The sequence below is a fragment of the Neofelis nebulosa genome, chromosome 17 (genome assembly GCF_028018385.1).
Source record: "Neofelis nebulosa isolate mNeoNeb1 chromosome 17, mNeoNeb1.pri, whole genome shotgun sequence".
NCBI lineage: Eukaryota > Metazoa > Chordata > Mammalia > Carnivora > Felidae > Neofelis > Neofelis nebulosa.
Genome location: NC_080798.1, coordinates 48,969,189 through 48,986,765, shown reverse-complemented (window position 1 = coordinate 48,986,765; position 17,577 = coordinate 48,969,189). Strand labels below are relative to the sequence as shown.

The 17,577-nt window shown below is 49.0% G+C and overlaps 1 protein-coding gene across 9 annotated transcripts in view; it reads left to right on the top strand.

Moving 5' to 3' along the window:
• Nucleotides 1–17,485, top strand: part of IL34 (interleukin 34) — a 79,866-nt gene extending 62,381 nt beyond the window's left edge. For 5 of the 9 annotated variants that reach the window (XM_058708549.1, XM_058708547.1, XM_058708548.1 and 2 more), the window contains 6 exons: nt 5,728–6,139; nt 12,095–12,228; nt 13,107–13,184; nt 13,470–13,631; nt 16,466–16,601; nt 16,842–17,485. In XM_058708549.1, the coding sequence (XP_058564532.1) occupies nt 6,112–6,139; nt 12,095–12,228; nt 13,107–13,184; nt 13,470–13,631; nt 16,466–16,601; nt 16,842–17,014 (711 nt within the window). In that variant the 5' untranslated portion in view covers nt 5,728–6,111 and the 3' untranslated portion in view covers nt 17,015–17,485. Of the gene's footprint in view, nt 1–5,727; nt 6,140–6,915; nt 7,073–12,094; nt 12,229–13,106; nt 13,185–13,469; nt 13,632–16,465; nt 16,602–16,841 lie in introns of those variants that run through there. The other 4 variants (XM_058708552.1, XM_058708554.1, XM_058708555.1 and 1 more) reach the window with 4 other exon arrangements.
• Nucleotides 17,486–17,577: the final 92 nt, after the last annotated feature.

Here is a 17,577-nt window from a genome sequence, read left to right as displayed (position 1 = left end):
GCCTAGCACAATACCCTCTACTTCTATCCACGCAGTTGCAAATGGCAAGATTTCATTCTTTTTGATTGCCAAGTAAAACTCCATTGTATGTGTGTACACACACACACACACACACACACACACACACACACACATACCACATCTTCTTCATCCATCCATCAATGGACATTTGGGCTCTTTCCATACTTTGGCTATTGTTGATAGTGCTGCTATAAACATGGGGGTGCACGTGTCCCTTTGAAACATGTCCCTTCGAAACACCTGTGTCCCGTGGATAAATGCCTAGTACTGCAATTGCTGGGTTGTAGGGTAGTTCTATTTTTAGTTTTTTGAGGAACCTCCATCCTGTTTTCCAGAGTGGCTGCACCAGTTTGCATTGCCACCAGCAGTGCAAAAGAGATCCTCTTTCTTTGCATCCTCGCCAACATCTGTTGTTGCCTGAGTTGTAAATGTTAGCTATTCTGACAGGTGTGACGTGGTATCTCATTGTGGTTTTGATTTGTATTTCTCTGATGATGAGTGATGTTGATCATTTTCATCTGTCAGTTGGCCATCTGGATGTCTTCTTTGGAGAAGTGTCTCTTCATGTCTTTTGCCCATTTCTTCACTGGATTATTTGTTTTTTGGCTGTTGAGTTTGACAAGTTCTTGATAGATTTTGGATACTAACCCTTTATCTGATATGTCGTTTGCAAATATCTTCTCCCATTCTGTCGGTTGCCTTTTAGTTTTGCTGATTGTTTCCTTCACTGTGCAGAAGCTTTTTATTTTGATGAGGTCCCAGTAGTTCATTTTTGCTTTCATTTCCCTTGCCTCCAGAGACGTGTTGAGTAAGAAGTTGCTGTGGCCAAGATCAAAGAGGTTTTTGCCTGCTTTCTCCTCGAGGAGTTTGATGGCTCCCTGTCTTACGGTGAGGTCTTTCATCCATTTTGAGTTTCTTTTTGTGTGTGGTGTAAGAAAGCGGTCCAGGTTCATTCTTCTGCATGTCGCTGTCCAGGTTTCCCAGCACCACTTGCTGAAGAGACTGTCTTTTTTCCATTGGATATTCTTTCCTGCTTTGTCAAAGATTAGTTGGCCATACGTTTGTGGGTCCATTTCTGGGTTCTCTATTCTGTTCCATTGATCTGAGTGTCTGTTCTTGTGCCAGTACCATACTGTCTTGATGATTACAGCTTTTGTGGTATAGCTTGAAGTCCAGGATTGTGATGCCTCCTGCTTTGGTTTTCTTGTTCTGGCTATTCGGGGTCTTTTCTGGTTCCATACAAACTTTAGGATTGTTAGTTCTAGCTCTGTGAAGAATGCTGGTGTTAGTTTGATAGGGATTGCATTGAATATGTAGATTGCTTTGGGTAGTATCTACATTTTAACAATATTTGTTCTTCCTATCCAGGAGCATGGAATCTTTTTCCATTTTTTTGTGTCTTCTTCAATTTCTTTCATAAGTTTTCTGTAGTTTTTCAGTGTATGGATTTTTTCACCTTTTTGGTTATATTTATTCCTGGGTATTTTATGGGTTTTGGTGCAACTATAAATGGGATCGATTCCTTGATTTCTCTTTGTGTTGCTTCATTGTTGGTGTATAGGAATGCAACCGATTTCTGTGCATTGATTTTATATCCTGCCACTTTGCTGAATTCGTGAATCAGTTGACACAGTTTTTCGGTGGAATCTTTTGGGTTTTCCATATAGAGTATCATGCCATCTGCGAAGAGTGAAAGTTTGACCTCCTCCTGGCCGATTTGGATGCCTTTTATTTATTTGTGTTGTCTGATTGCTGAGGCTAAGACTTCCAATACTATGTTGAATAACAGTGGCGAGAGTGGACATCCCTGTCTTGTTCCTGACCTTAGGGGGAAAGCTCTCAGTGTTTCCCCATTGAGGCTGATATTAGCGTTGAGTCTTTTGTATATGGCTTTTGTGATCTTGAGGTATGGTCCTTCTATCCCTACTTTCTTGAGGGTTTTTAGCAAGAAACGTTGTTGTATTTTGTCAAATGCTTTCTCTGCATCTATTGAGAGGATCATATGGTTCTTATCCTTTCTTTTATTGATGTGATGAATCACATTGATTGTTTTGTGGATATTGAACCAGCCCTGCATCCCAGGTATAAATCCCACTTGGTAGTGGTGAATAATTTAATGTATTGTTGAATCTGGTTGGCTAATATCTTGTTGAGGATTTTTGCATCCATGTTCATCAGGGAAATTTATCTATAGTTCTTTTTAGTGGGGTCCTTGTCTGGTTTTGGAATCAAAACTATGGGTTTGAGCCCCACACAGAGCCTGCTTGGGATATATTCTCTCTCTCTCTCTCTCTCTCTCTCTCTCTCTCTCTCTCTCTCTCCCTCCCTCCCTCCCTCCCTCCCCCCCTCCCCCTCTCCCCCTCTCCCCCCCTCTCTCTGCCTCTCTCTGCCTCTCTCTCCCTCTCTCTCTGCCCCTGTCCTGTTCTCTCTCAAATTCCTTCTGAATTATAGACTTTAAAATGGCAAATTTTAGGGCATGTGGATTATATCTTAATACTAAAAAAAAAAATAAGGAAAAAAGATGTAGGGACACATCAATCAACGGATCACTTTGTTAGGCTCTCGATTCAAACAGAGCAACTTAAAAAAATTTTTTTAAAAAACAACCAGGGAAAGTTGAACATGGATTCTGTATTAGATGATATAAGGGATTATTTGTTTGGGAATGTGAATAATAGTAATGTGATTATATTTTTAAAAATCTAATATTCACAACTGAACTATGCAGAATACTCCAATTTTATTTTCTTGCACAACTTTGCCTCTTGTGAGCTTTGTAATGACTGCTGTAAGCCGTGGGGTAGACTGTGAGTGTTTTGGGAGAGGCACATTCTCAAACTCTTCACTCTCCCCCATGAGAGAGGAAAAGAGAGAGGGAGAGGGACAGGAAGAGAGAGGCGCCCTGGGCCCTCTCAGGTGTGGGAAAGGCCACTCTTAGGCAGACTGCTGTCAGGCCACTGGCCTGACCTTGTTTGCCCTGTTTCCAGGCCTCTGTGAGCAGCCTGGTTTCCCCTCGGCCACCATCCCCACTGTAGCTCCTGTGTGTCATCAGGTAACTGTGTGTCCTCTTTGGCTTTCACAAAATTCCTCCATTTAGGTGGGGCTCAAAGGGTGGGGCCACAGAAGGTGCCCAGGATCAGGACTGTTTGGTGTGGTGTGAAGGTGACTGGGACCTGCAAGTTACAGACAAGGCCCAGGACAAATGGAAACTTGTGTCCACACCAAAACCTGTATGCAGGGGCTCCGTGAGTTGAGCTGATCAGACTTCGGCTCAGTTCATGATCTCACGGTTCATGGGTTCGAGCCCCACACAGAGCCTGCTTGGGATTCTCTCTCTTCCTCTCTCTCTGCCCGTGACCTGCTCTCTCTCAAATAAATAAACTTAAAAAACAAAACCATCCAGGGGCGCCTGGGTGGCGCAGTCGGTTAAGCGTCCGACTTCAGCCAGGTCACGATCTCGCGGTCCGTGAGCTCGAGCCCCGCGTCAGGCTCTGGGCTGATGGCTCGGAGCCTGGAGCCTGTTTCCGATTCTGTGTCTCCCTCTCTCTCTGCCCCTCCCCCGTTCATGCTCTGTCTCTCTCTGTCCCAAAAATAAATAAAAATCGTTGAAAAAAAAAAAAAAAAAAAAAACCATCTGTATGCAGAGGCTGGTAGTAGCTTTATTTGTTATCATCAAAAACTGGAAACAATTCAGATGCCCTTCAACTGGTGTCTGTACAACAGAATACTACACAGGAAGGAAAAGGAGCAACCTGCTAACACACACAACAGCCTGGCTGAATCCCAAATGCAGTCGGCTCAGTGAAAGGACCCCGGCACAAAAGGACACATGGTGTCTATCTGGCATTCTGGAAAAGGCAATACTGTGGGATAGAACATGGATGAGCTGTTGGATGGGGCTAGGGCTGGGAGGAAGGATTGTCTGCAAAGTAGCAGGAGGGGATTTTCTGCATAGTTGGAAATGTTTTATGTCTGGATCATTGAAGCAATTATACAACTCTGAATTTGTCAATTTTATTTGTCGTAAAATTGTACACTGAAAAAGTGAATTTTACTGTATATACATTATACCTCCACAAAAAAAAAAATAACAACAACAAAAGGTTTCAGTTAGGTTAGTGTTCCTGGCGACTGGGAACACCTGTGTTCTTTGTGTGAGGCCCAGCCTGCCTGCTGGGAACCTCTGAGGGTAAGGGCCAGCACTTCTGGTACGTTCTGTGGAGATGGATGCCACCATGGACAATACCCCCACATTATACCTGCTTCTCGCTCCTGCCATTAACGTGTGACCATTTCTCCAGAGCAAACAGGGAGGGCAAGGGCATGGAACAGAACAGAGTCAGAGAATTTAAGAATTTCTTTGAATTTCAGAGCTGGCTCTGTCACTGGTCAACTCAGTCTCTCAGAACCTGTTTCCTCATCTGCAAAATGGGGACGAGAGCCTTATCTCACAGAATCCAGTGAGTGATAGAGATGACTATGTGAGAGCCCCAGGTGGTAAGGGTGTCCTAATGAGTGGATGTGTGGATGGATGTCAACTGGCGGGAGTGGCTACCAGTGTTTTAATTCTTGTCCCACTGCTTACAAGCTGTGTGACCTTGGACAAGTCTTAACCTTTCTGTACCTTGATTTCTTCATCGATAAACATGAGATTTTTATGACCTGGCAAGATTATCATGAAGATTCATTGAATACAAAAGCCCAAGCCCTGGGCCTAGCTATTCATAGCGACCACTCAGGAAGAGCAATCCTGTTATTATCACAGGGTTGCTAAATTTAGCAAATAAAAATACAGGACTTGTGGGCTGCCTAGGTGGCGCAGTCAGTTAAGCATCTGACTCTTGGTTTATCTCAGATCATGATCTCAGGGTCATGGGATCGAGACCATGTTGGGCTCTGCACTGACAGCACAAAGCCTGTTTGGGATTCTCTCCTCTCTCTGACCGCCCCCCACTTGGGTACACATGCAAGCACTTTTTCTCTCTCAAAATAAATAAATAAACTAAAAAAATATATATAGGACTTCTGATTAATTTGGAATTAAATAATTCATTGTTTAATTAAATAACATTGAATCATTAAATCATTAACGATTTTTTTTAAAGTATATATGCCATGCAATATTTGGGACATACTTATACTAAAAAGTATTCATGACATAATTATACTAAAAAAATATGAGTTGTTGGTATGAAATTTAAGTTTAACTGAGCACCTGGTGTTTCATCTAGCAACCCTATTAAGAGGGGGTCAAGGATTTGGGGAATAGGAGATTGGGACTAAGCCTGAAGGTAAAAAGAGGGATTAATACTCTGCTGTTTTAACCTCATGGCCACCTGAGTAGCCTGAGGTACTTTACTTGCATGCAATATCACCTCCTTCAGGAAGCTCCCTTGATTTAACCCACTTGGCCTTTCATTCCCTGGTCCTGCTTTTGTTTAGGCCTGTGGCTGCCAGCTGGTGTCATCGTAATTCACTCCCTGGCCAGTGCTGCCCTTGGGATGTTCTGAAGTCATTTCTTGTATGTGAGCTTGTTTCCCAGAGTAGCCAGCCTCCAGGGCTGGGCTGTGAGCCTCCAGTCATTCCCGGGGGTCCCTGCCAGGTGGTGGGTACAGCGCACACATAGACTCTTGGTGCCTGCAGCTGATGGCTGAGTGGCAGCACTGCTCTTACATAATCCGTTTCTCTCCTCCTTTCTCTTTCCAGAGCCAGATTTCACATTGAGCAGCTGCAGACGGAGAAATCAGAGAAAGCACAACCCAGCCCCAGATTCCAAGGGGCCTGCTGGGGACTCTCTCCTGCTCGAGAGGGAAAGACCCCGAGGCCACTGTCTCAGGCCAGATCCTGGCTGCCATGGGACTCGCACCTACTGCCCCCCAGCTGCCCTCCACACTGCCAGGCAGATAAGGGCAGGCGCTGCCCCAGGAGTGCCTGCCGCCCCCTGCCGGGCCACTCCTCTGTGGTCAACCCTCCCCCAGCTTTGGGCCACCTTTGCTGACGCAAGGCCATGTAGGCCCCACCTGGGCCTTTGTGGATACACACACTGCTGGGGACACCGCCTCTGCTCTCTGGGGGACACAGCGTACCACCATGCCCCGGGGATTCGCCTGGCTGCACTGTGAGTACTGGGGGGGGGGCGGTCCTTGGAGGCTGCCCCGGGAGGCCTTGGCCCAGAGCCGGGCTCTGCTGTAACCATGGCAACTGGGCCATTCTTGCTGGTGGGAAGTTGAGATGCTTCCCAGCCTCGGGACTCCCGTGGCTGCCCTCTGCCCTGTCTCTAGCTGACCCCAGCTCAGACCGTCATGGTGGGTACAAGTCCTAGGTTGGGTGGGTATGGTCAGTGGGTGGTTAAGGGGATGGGGCAGGCACTGGGGGCAAGTGGCAGTGTTACCTTCTTAGGCTTATTAGTGCTACTGTGTATGGGGGGGTGGGGGCAACGGTGGCAGAGAGGATTTCTGGCCTCCCTGGGTGTGGCCAGCCGGGGGGTGGAAGCTTGTGAAATTGTCTGGGCCCCAAAACACGTGGGAGAAGTGCTGCCAGGTGCTGGAGAAGGCAGCCTATTCCCTCTGCCCCTCCCTCCATAATAGAACAAAATTAAAAGGCAGAAAGAGAACAGTGTTGTTGGTAAAAAGAAAAATAAGTTGAAATGAGGACAGAAAGCGTCTAGAAAGTCTCTCAAGCCTGCTGGTGGGAGGCCAGACCAAGATCCCTTCAGACTCCAAGATTCAATTGAATTGACTCAAATTCAACACATTTTTCTGGTGCCTCCCACATGCCCACTGGAGAGTTACTGTCATGGCAACAAGGACCCAGGCTGGCTCGCACCCCTCTCTCCAATGCCTGGCAGGGAGTTAGGTGCTAGGAATTCCCTCATGAGGTCCAGGATTTGATCCTGCAAGGGATCCAGCCTGGTCCTTGTGAAGGGATACTGCAAAAGGTCGAGGCATTCAGAACAGGCAGATGGACCTAGATCCCATGTTCTGGAAGTTTCCAGGTCGTGAGGAGCAAGAGGAGCAGCATGGGTGAGGTGCCACATGAAATCGTTTCGGAGGTGGGCAGTGTTCACACTGGTAGATGTGAGAAGGTGAAGACAGGGTCTGGGTAGAGGAAATAGCTCGAGCAAAGGATCAGCAGGTGGGACTGTGAGTGGCCGGGCTGGAAAGCCAGTTTGGGTCCAGATGATGGAGGCCTTGAAAACGAGACAGCATGGAGCCCTGGAAGGTTCAAGATCTGGGGACTTGGAGTTGTGACTGGGAATTACTCTGCTTTCGGAAGATCAGTCTGTGGCTGCTGTTGCAACCTTCTGGGCAGGAAGTGATGACAGTCTTGTTTGTGAGATGGCCGTGGAAATAGAAGTCATGGCCTTGGCAAGGATTGGCTGTGGGGTGGGAGGCAAGAAGGGGTGCAGATCAGAGGCTTGTAGATAGAAGGATGCCGGAGGGTGCTGGAGAAGGATGGGCTGCTATAGTTTAGTATCTTAAAACAGAAATTGATTCTGTCCCAGGTCTGGAGGCCGGAAGTCTAAAATTAAGGTGTGGGCAGGGTGACGCCTCTTCCAAGGCTCCTTTCTGCCTCTTCCTGCTTCTGGTGGCTCCTGGCATTCACAGTTTGTGGTTGTATCACCCCAATCTGTGTCTGTCTTCTCATGGCCTTTCCCTCTACATATCTCTGTGTCCTCTTATAAGGACGTCAGCCATTGCATTCAGGGTAGGCCTTCATTTTATCTGTAAAGACCCCATTTCCAAATAAGGTCACATCTGAAGTTCTGAATGAACAAGAATTTTGGGGGGGGGGGATGCTATTCAAGTCCCTCCACAGGCTCAGATTTGGTCGCTGGGGGTGCTGGTGGTGGACAGTTCCGATTTGTCACTGCACAAGGGGCTGTCCCCAGGAGAGGTGCAGCCCTTCCCCCTCCCAGCCAGGGACCCAGGAAGGTAGCTCCTTCCTCACTTGCTCTTCTTCAGCCTCCTCTTCTGTCTTGCGGGGGCAAGACTAATGCCCTTGCAGGGACAGGGTCGCATTGGCTGTGGGGCCCTCGGGGGTGCAGAGCAGCAGTGAGGCTATTATGGCCCTGCTGTCCTGTGTGGTCACCAGTTTGCTGGCCTGTTTCTCAGGGTGGAAGCAGCAAAAAAGAGGCTTAAATTTGGAAATGGTGGTCAGTCTGCAGATCTAAAGGAAGTCTGGTACTGGGGGGAAGGCAGATCATCCAAGGAAAGGGTTCCTGGTGCAGCCCATACATGCCAGGCTGGCACATGGTAGCTTTCTAGGACTCAGTGCTGCCTCGGAGCCCACAGTTGCCAGGCACCAGAGACCTAAAACCAGGACACAGGTAAGGGCAGCTAGGGTAGGACTTCAAGCGTGGAGTGGGCAGCCATGGGTGACTGCCACATGAGAAAGAGGACCAAGTGTGAACAGATACTGATTTTTAAAGACAAGATGCAAATTCAGATTTGTATATGAAATCTCTGTGAACCAGATGTGGCCCTTGGGACACCAGTTTGCTACTGTCTCTGGAGGTCAGTGGTCCTCAAAGTGCAGTCCCCAGACTGGCAGCAGTAGCACCTGGGAACTTGTTAGAAATACAAATTCATTGGGCCCACCCCAGACCTACTGAATCAGACACTCTGGACCCTAACCAGCTCTCCAGAAAATTCAGGTGCATGTTCCTGATTCCTTGCTCAAGGTCAACCCCCAAAGTGCTCAGTAAACGAGATCATGTTGTGGTTAACTGCATTATGTGTTCACATACTAGGGGCCAAGCTGTCTGGTCAAGACAATGAGTGAATTGGACAGATGGTGCAAGACACAGAGATTGTGGGGGGCTGGTGCAGGCAGGGGAGAGAGCCTGGGAGGGGAAGGAGTCATGGTGAGACCTTGAAAGAGGTCTGCCTTGTGAGAGGGTACCCAGGGCAGGGGCAAAGTGTGAGCAAAATCTGCGAACCAGGAATGATCTTGATGTGCAGGGGGTGCCCGGCTCAGGGGCTTAATGGTTTAGAGACGAGACAGAAAGCATGCAGAAACACTCATTCAGTTTGTGTTTAACTGTTCCTTTGTCCAAATGTCAGATCAAGCACTTGGGAAGAGACAGAGAGAGCAAATGCAAGATGTATTGCAAATTTGCAACCCTGAGAAAATGTGGTTGGCACATTTCTGTGAGAGGAGGGACTGGTGTGCTGTAGCCCATGTTGGGCATGGGGTTTGAGTCCAGAACGTTCCTAGTGAGGGCCCAGCCAGAGCAAAGGCATTTGAAGCACGACTGAGAAGGGGGGAGAGTGACAAGAAGCAGGCCCAGCCCAGTGAGGGATCAAGAACAAAAGTCTCCCTGGGCACCTTGGTGGCTCAGTTGATTAAGGGTCCAACTCTTGATTTCTGCTCAGGTCATGATCTCACAGTATGTGACTTAGAGCCCCGCATTGGGTTCCTTGCTGACATTGTGGAGCCTGCTTGGGATTCTCTCTCCCCCCTCTCTCTGCCCTCCCCTGCATGTGTGCGTGCGCACAAACACACTCTCTCTCAATAAATAACTTAAAAAAAAAGTCTCCCTGGGAATGCAAGCTGGTGCAGCCACTCTGGAAAACAGTATGGAGGTTCCTCAAAAAACTGAAAATAGAACTACCCTACGACCCAGCAGTTGCACTACTAGGCATTTATCCATGGGATACAGGTGTGCTGTTTCAAAGGGACATGTGCACCCCCATGTTTATAGCAGCACTATCTACAGTAGTCAAAGTATGGAAAGAGCCCAAATGTCCACTGATGGATGAATGGATAAAGATGTGATATATATATATACAATGGAGTATTACTTGACAATAAAAAAGAATGAAATCTTGCCATTTCCAACTACATGGATGGAACTGGAGGGTATTATGCTAAGTGAAATTAATGAGTCAGAGAAAGACAAAAATCATATGAATTCACTCATGAGGACTTTAAGAGACAAAACAGATGAACATAAATGAAGGGAAACAAAAATAATATAAAAACAGGGAAGGGGACAAAACAGAAGAGACTCATAAATATGGAGAACAAAGTTACTGGAGGGGTTGTGGGAGGGGGAATGGGCTAAATGGGTAAAGGGCACTAAGGAATCTACTCCTGAAATCATTGTTGCACTATAGGCTAACTAATTTGGATGTAAATTTAAAAAAAAAAAAAAAAAAGTCTCCCTAAGTTCCAGGGAGGTGGGTGGGGAAAATGCAATCAGTAATTCCTACTCATGACCAGGGGTGTGTCAAGCCTGGCTATTTTGGGGGGAAAAAAAGAAAAGAAAAGAAAAGAAATTATTGCTTTTGACTATAACAATATATTGATTGTAGGATATAAAATATGTCTTACAAAATATAAAGAACATAAAAATTTCCCATAGAGATTTGATACATTTCCTTCCACTACACTTCCACTTCATTTCCTATGCATACACATTTGCATGTAATTAATGTAATTCACATCATGCTGTGTAGACCCAGAGGAGGTGTGCTGAGTCATGCTTTTTTAAGACTTTACTAAGCATATCATGAGTATATTTCTTATCACATAAGCATATCATAAACATTCTTTGACAGTGTGGTTTTTTCATCTTATTTATTTTAGAGAAAGATAGTGTGCATGGGGGAGAAGGGCAGAGGGAGATCCGAGAGAGAATTCCAAGTAGGCTGCAGGCTGAGCATGGAGCCTGACTAGGGGCTCAATCCCACGACACTGGGATCATGACCTGAGCCGAAACCAAGAGTCAGACACTCAACTGACTGAGCCACCCAGGTGCCCTGACAATGTGGTTTTTATTTGCTCCATTCATTAATGAACATGTGGGCCATTTACATATTTTCACTATTATAAGAGAATACTGCAGTGGGAGTCTTTGTCCACAAATTTTTTGGTGATGGCTCCCTTTTTTTTGTTTTCCTTCGTGTTTATCCCTAGAGATGAGTTTAATGGGTCAAAGGGTGTGGACATTACTAAGTTCGCTAATAATAAAACTGCAAAATTGCTTTCCAAGATAAGAGCACCTGCCTTACTGCTTTGCCAGCACTGTTATTAAAATGAAATTAAAAAAACCCACTTTCCATTTTGATAGGTGAAATATGACACCTGATTGTTTTAGTATGTATTTCTTTACCTTTATTGGTGTGTTTGATTTTTTGGATACATCTCCTGCACCTCTGTTTCCTTTCTGCTCTGATCAATTTGATCCTTGTTCATATTTTTTGCAAATTCTCAGGTTTTTGTTTGTTTGTTTGTTTGTTTATTAATTGTGAAAGAGAGAGAGAGGGAAAGAGAATCCCAAGCAGACCTTGCACCATCAGTGCAGAGCCCGACGCTGGGCTTATGAACCATGAGGTCATGATGGGAACAGAAACCAAGAGTCAGAAGTTTAACTGACTGAGCTACCCAGGCACTCCTCTCAGATTTTTTTTGTAAGTGTTATTAATTCTGGGAATCACAAAGCTGTTTTTGAGGTCACAGTGACACCTAGTGGTAAAGGCTGGTAACGTTTACGAGACAGCTGCTCGTTTGCTGGGAGGGAGAAGAAGCAGCCTGATTTGCTTGCTCCCCAGAATGGACAAACTGGAAGGCCTGTAGTTATTTGTACATCTGAGAGGAATGCCAAGGTCAGTTAGAGCATGGAGGAAATGGTTCTGCTCACCCAAAAGTCATTTGTAAAGTTGGAACTAGAAAGTCCACATCTCCTGGATCCCCAGATGGAAATGCAGACGTAGGCTTTCAGGACACGTCAGCCCTAAATGGGGTATGAGCTGAGGTTTCCCTGGAGAGGAGGTTGTGCCTTCCCCAACGGGCAGGAGTGGGGAGGAGACTGGACACCAACCTCAGGGTGTGACAGCTGGGGGGCTTTGCTGGCTAAGGGTACGGGTACACTGGCCAGATTGCCCATGCTTGCCTGGCCTTGCTGTCTGAGCCTGGGCCCCAGGGAAAACATCCCCTGTGGTGGAAAGGCCTCCTTGGGGCTCTATGGCCCTGTCCCTCCCATGACCTGGAAAAGGGAGGGCAGATGTGCACAGCTTTGCACAGGTGGGCAGTGTACTCATGTGTTCCTGTTGGTCACTGTCCACAGATCTCGGGATCTTCCTTGCCATGGCCTTGGGGAACGAGGGTTTGGAGATGTGGCCTTTGACCCAGAGCGAGGAGTGTGCAGTAACTGGCTTTCTTCGGGACAAGCTTCAGTACAGGAACCGCCTTCAGTACATGGTAACTGTGAACCCCCCGACTGCATTCCCCTTCCCAAGCTCCTGGCCTCACAGCGTGTAGGACGTTCGGGGCCTCAGCCCTGAGCTGACCGTGGCCCCTTTCTCTGCCTTTCTCCCCCATGTCCAGCAGTGTACCTGGTCCACACTTACAGTCCTCTCCCCTGCCAGCCTTCCCTGGGGACCTCCTGCCCCTGCTACTTGATCTGACCTTTAATCCCACCTCCATGTGACACTCACCCTGTGACTCAGGAAATGGCTTCCAGGAGGCCTTGGGGGAAGTCCAGGTGCTTGTTATTAGCTCAGCACATAAGGACTTAGAAGTTGGAATGGGTGGCTCCCTTTGTGTAGGGCAGAGAAGCTCACGTGGCACCGTGGCAATGCAAGACTTTTCTTTTTTTGACAGCCTTCCTGAGCTATAACTCACATACCATACTATTCACCTGTTTAAGTGTACAGCTCAGTGGTTTTTAGTACATTGGCAGAGCTGTGCAACCAGCACCATAAGTTTAGAGCAATCTATTTTTTTTTAATGTTTATTTCTGAGAGACAGAGACAGAGTATGTATGTGTGGGGGAGAGGCAGAGAGAGAGGAGACAGAATCTGAAGCAGGTTCCAGGGTCTGAGCTGTCAGCACAGAGCCCAATGTGGGGCTTGAACTCACGAACCACCAGATCATGACCTGAGCAGAAGTCAGAGGCTCAACTGACTGAGCCACCCAGGCACCCCTCCCCCGCAAGTGCATATTCTTCATAGAAGGCCACCTCTGCCATCAAAGGGCTGGTTCTTGGTCCTCTCCTCCTGTATCAAGTTGGGAGTTGGGGGAGGCTGTTTGAGCCGTTTCTGACTGTGACCTCATGGTTTGTTCTTGTGTTTCCCCAGAAACACTACTTCCCCATCAACTACAGGGTGAGCGTGCCTTATGAGGGGGTGCTCAGAATGGCCAACATCAGCAGACTGGTGAGAATCCTATCCTGGGCTGGGAGACCCTTGCCTTGCGGGACACCCCATGGGCCCAGCCTGAGAGGCACATTGATCTTGGCAGGTCATGTTGCCAGGGGCCTTTCCCAGCCCCGTAAGCAAGCCTGCCCTCGGCTCGGGCTAAGATTTCTCCCTGTCCACAGTGGATGCCCATGGTCTGCTCTCTTTGTGGGCACAAGTTGGGTGGCAGGTGGTCAGAGTAGTGGTGGGGAGGGCCCAGAGGCTCAAGTCTTGGGACTTCAACAATTTCTCCTGTCCCCACAGCAGAGGGCCCAGGTCAGCCAGCAGGAGCTGCGGTATCTGTGGGTCTGGGTGAGCCTCAGTGCTACTGAGTCGGTGCAGGAAGTGCTGCTTGAGGGCCACCCATCCTGGAAGTTCCTGGAGGAGGTACATACGCTACTGCTGGATGTCCAGCAAGGCCTCACGGTGAGCTCCGCGGAGGTGTGTGTGTGTGGTGGCCAAGGAGTGTTGAGGGAGGATGGGAAGACATGGAGAGTTCCAGCGTGTCCTGAAAGGTATGGGAGAAATGGGAGAGAGGAAGAGAAGGCCAGCAGTGCCCTGTGGGTGGCCTGGGCTGGGGACAGGAGATGTTCTAGGGTCTGTCTGTCTTGTTCTGTGATCCTGGGCAAGTCATCTAACCCTCTGGCTTTGTTTCTAGAGGTTCCTTTTGGGGGAGACAGGGAAGGAAGGATGAATGGGTGGAGCAATGAAAACAGGAGGTTTTTAGGGCTATGCAGTTCTTCTGTATGACACTGTAATGATGGACACATGACATCATGCGTTCATCCAAGTCCACAGCACGGACAACACAGAGAGTGAACCCTAATGTAAAATATAGACTTCCAGTAATAATAACAATGATAAGGTTCCTGCTAACTGCCTGCTCAGCAGGGTTGATCTGAGGCCTCAGGGATGCATCCTGTAAAGAGCCTGTGGAGTAAGGTCACGGGGTCACTGTGAGCCCATACAGGCCACATGTGTGCTGTGGGACCCCCTGCCCACACCATTTTGCCCTACTCCCCAGCGCATGGTGTCCTCAGGGGCCTGGGGCACACTTGCCCCGGGGAGCCCCACCTGCTGCCCATCTGGAGCTGTGAGCTGTGGGTGACACCAGGTCTTAGGAGCCCACAGCTGCTAGGAATTCTGGGGAGGCTCTGGTTTTGGCAGGGGATTGGAGGCCCAGAGGTCTCCTCGGTGGCTCTTTCATGCCCTTGGGCAGTGTGAGTTGGAGCTGACCTGAACAGACAGTTTTGCATCCTTGCCTTTCTTCGAGAGCCTGACTCTGAGCTCTTGGGAGCTGCAGAGGAGGCTGTGGGTGGGTTGAGACCTGTCCACCCAGGTTGTTAAGAGTTCAGAGTTAGCCAGCTTTAAAAAAATTATTTAAAATTTTTTTTTTAACATAAGCATGTTATTTTTTTTTAATTTAATTTTTTTAAAATTTACATCCAAATTAGCATAAAGTGCAGCAATGATTTCAGGAGGAGATTCCTTAGTGCCCCTTACCCATTTAGCCCATCCCCCCCACAACCCCTCCAGTAACCCTCAGTTTGTTTTCCATATTTATGAGTCTCTTCTGTTTTGTCCCCCTCCGTTTTTATATTATTTTTGTTTACCTTCCCTTATGTTCATCTGTTTTGTCTCTTAAAGTCCTCATATGAGTGAAGTCATATGGTATTTGTCTTTCTCTGACTAATTTCACTTAGCATAATACCCTCCAGTTCCATCCACGTATTTGCAAATGGCAAGATTTCATTCCTTCTGATTGCCATTAAGTGTTTTTGTTTGAGAGAGAGAATGAGAGAGCGAGAGTGTGTGTGTGTGTGGGGGGGAGGGGTGGGTGGTGGGCAGAGAATCTGAAGCAGGCTCTGTTGCTGACAGCAGTGAGCCTGATGTGGGGTGTGAACCCGTGAACTGTGAGATTATGACCTGAGCTGAGGTTGGACGTTTAACTGACTGAGCCACTCAGGTGCCCCAGATTTAAACCAGCTTTTAAGTCTGTCTTCTTTCTCACAGAGTTAATGGTCTGTGACCCGCTCCAAATATGCCCAGCATCTGGTGGGGAGTGGGCTCTCCCTGATGGGGAGTGGGCCAGGGGGACATGCCCCTTCTCCTCCTGTCACGCTTGCTTCTCTTTCCAAGTCCTTGTAGATTAGCTTTGTAGGGTTTCTGTGACAAATTACCACCAAACAACAGAAATTCTTCTGCCACAGGCCTGCAGATCGGAACACCACACTCAGGGTATCTGCAAGACCAAGCTCTCTCTGAAGGATCTAGGGAAATAGGACCCTTCCTGCCTCCTCCAGCTTCTGCTGGCTCCTACTGTCGTTGGCTTGTGGCCACATCACTCCAGCCTCTGCCTCAGCCCTTACATGGCCTTTCCCTCTGTGCTTTGCGTCCTTTCTCTCACAAGGATGCCAGTCATTGGATTTAGGGCCCACCCTAAATTTAAAATGATCTCACCTGGAGATTCTTAATTACACCTGCAAAGATCCTGTTTACAAATAGGGTCACATTCACAGGTGCCAGGCGTTAGGGCTTGGACATGGCTTTTTCGGGGATGGGGGGATTGGCAGGTCACAACCCGATACATTTCAACCCAATTAACCACCTTTAAGAAGGTCCTCCCCCAGCTCAGGCTCTACATTTCCTTTCTATGCGATGTCTTCTGCAACAGCCCTGGCCCCCTGCCTTGTCCCCCCCCACTGTGCCCTCCTGCCACCCACACCGTGCTCCCAGTTGTTAAGTACTGTCAGACACTCCGAGCTTGGAGCCAAAGACCCGCCCGGCCCGTGTGCCGTGCACCCAGGCCTCCTCCTAATATGATCCTCGTGAGGGTCCTTTGTCTCATTCTTTGTGGGCAGTAGAGGTCTCTGAATCCCGAAGGACAGTCTCCCCAGCCCAGGCTGCCTTGTGTGGTGGTGGCCTGGCCTGGGTGAGAACAGCAAGGATGCCCCCCCACCTCTCCCCTGTCCTGGCCTGCCCCCTGCAGTCATTTTCCCAAAGATGGAAAACAGGAGCCTCTGTGTCAGGCTTGAGGGGCCTTGAAGGGGACTCTCCCAGGAAACCTGGTGCCTGCAGGAAGAGGGAGAGAAATTACCCATAAGCCTCCTGTCACAGGAAGTCCCTTTCTCTCGCGGTTTGTGCAGCTCCAGGCAGGGCAGCCTCCAGGGTTCTCCTGGGACTGGCCCTCCCTCTTCACTGGTGTTGAGGGGTGGTGGTGCCTGTAGTCCTGACCGTCTCCACGGTCTCCTCCCTTCTAGGACGTGGAGGTCAGCCCCAAGGTGGAAGCAGTGGTGTCGCTCCTGAGCACCCCCAGGTTGAGCCTGAAGCTGGTACGACCCAAAGCCCTGCTGGACAACTGCTTCCGGGTCATGGAACTGCTCTACTGCTCTTGCTGTAAGGAGCTCTGAGTGGAGGGGGTTGGGGGCAGGACGCCGGGTTCCAAGCCCAGGTCGTGGAGCAGAGCCAGGACCCTCCCGAGCACGCCTTCCACTCCCCAGGGCTGTAGGTCATTTCTGAAAGCCAGGATGGGCCCTGGGGCCAAGAACAATGAGGCTTGGTCTGGAAACGAGGTAGGTGTTGACCACTCCTGTGGTCTTTTTTTTTTTTTTTTTTTTTTCCCCCTGCCTCCTGCAGGTAAACAAAGTTCCGTCCTAAATTGGCAGGACTGTGAGGTGCCGAGCCCTCAGCCCCACAGCCCGGAGCCCTCATCGCAGTGTGTAGCTGCCCCGCTGTACCCTCTGCCCCAGCAGCCCCCCATCTCCCTGCCCCGCTCCCCAGGACCCAAGCCTGGACCCCCGGCTCAGTGAGGCGGCTGAGGGCACAGGGCAGAGGCCTCCTGCCCCACCTGGCCTGTGTGGTGACCTGTGTGGGGCAGCTGGAGGTGCTCCCGCAGGAGTTTGGTGGAGTCTGAGACTTGTCGGGGGGGGGGGGGGCGGTGGGGGGAACCCCCAAGACAGTGTTTTTCCCTTGAGGGAGATTCTGTGCCTGAGAAGGGCTCAGCTTCCTGCATTCTGTACCTCACAGTCTCACCTGGAGCAGCCGGGGTCCAGAGCCCCCTGAAGGTGGACAGAACTTGTCCCCTCCCTGCACCACCTGGGCTGCCTCGCTTGCCTGCAGGTGGTGCCCGGCGTGTCCTGAGGCCTGCAGAGGCAAGACTTGTGCCAGGTTGGGGGGTGGGCGGGCATGGGGAAGGGGCAGAGCCAGACACCACATCTTGCCACAGTGGATGCTCTTCCAGTCCCTCTTACATTTTCTATTAAACACTTGCTTGTTTTGTTTGGGTTTGGTTTAGTTTGCATCTGCAAAGGTGAACCCCAAGTGCAGGAGGCAGGAGAGAGGTAGGCTTGTCTGGTCCTGGGGCCTGGGTCTG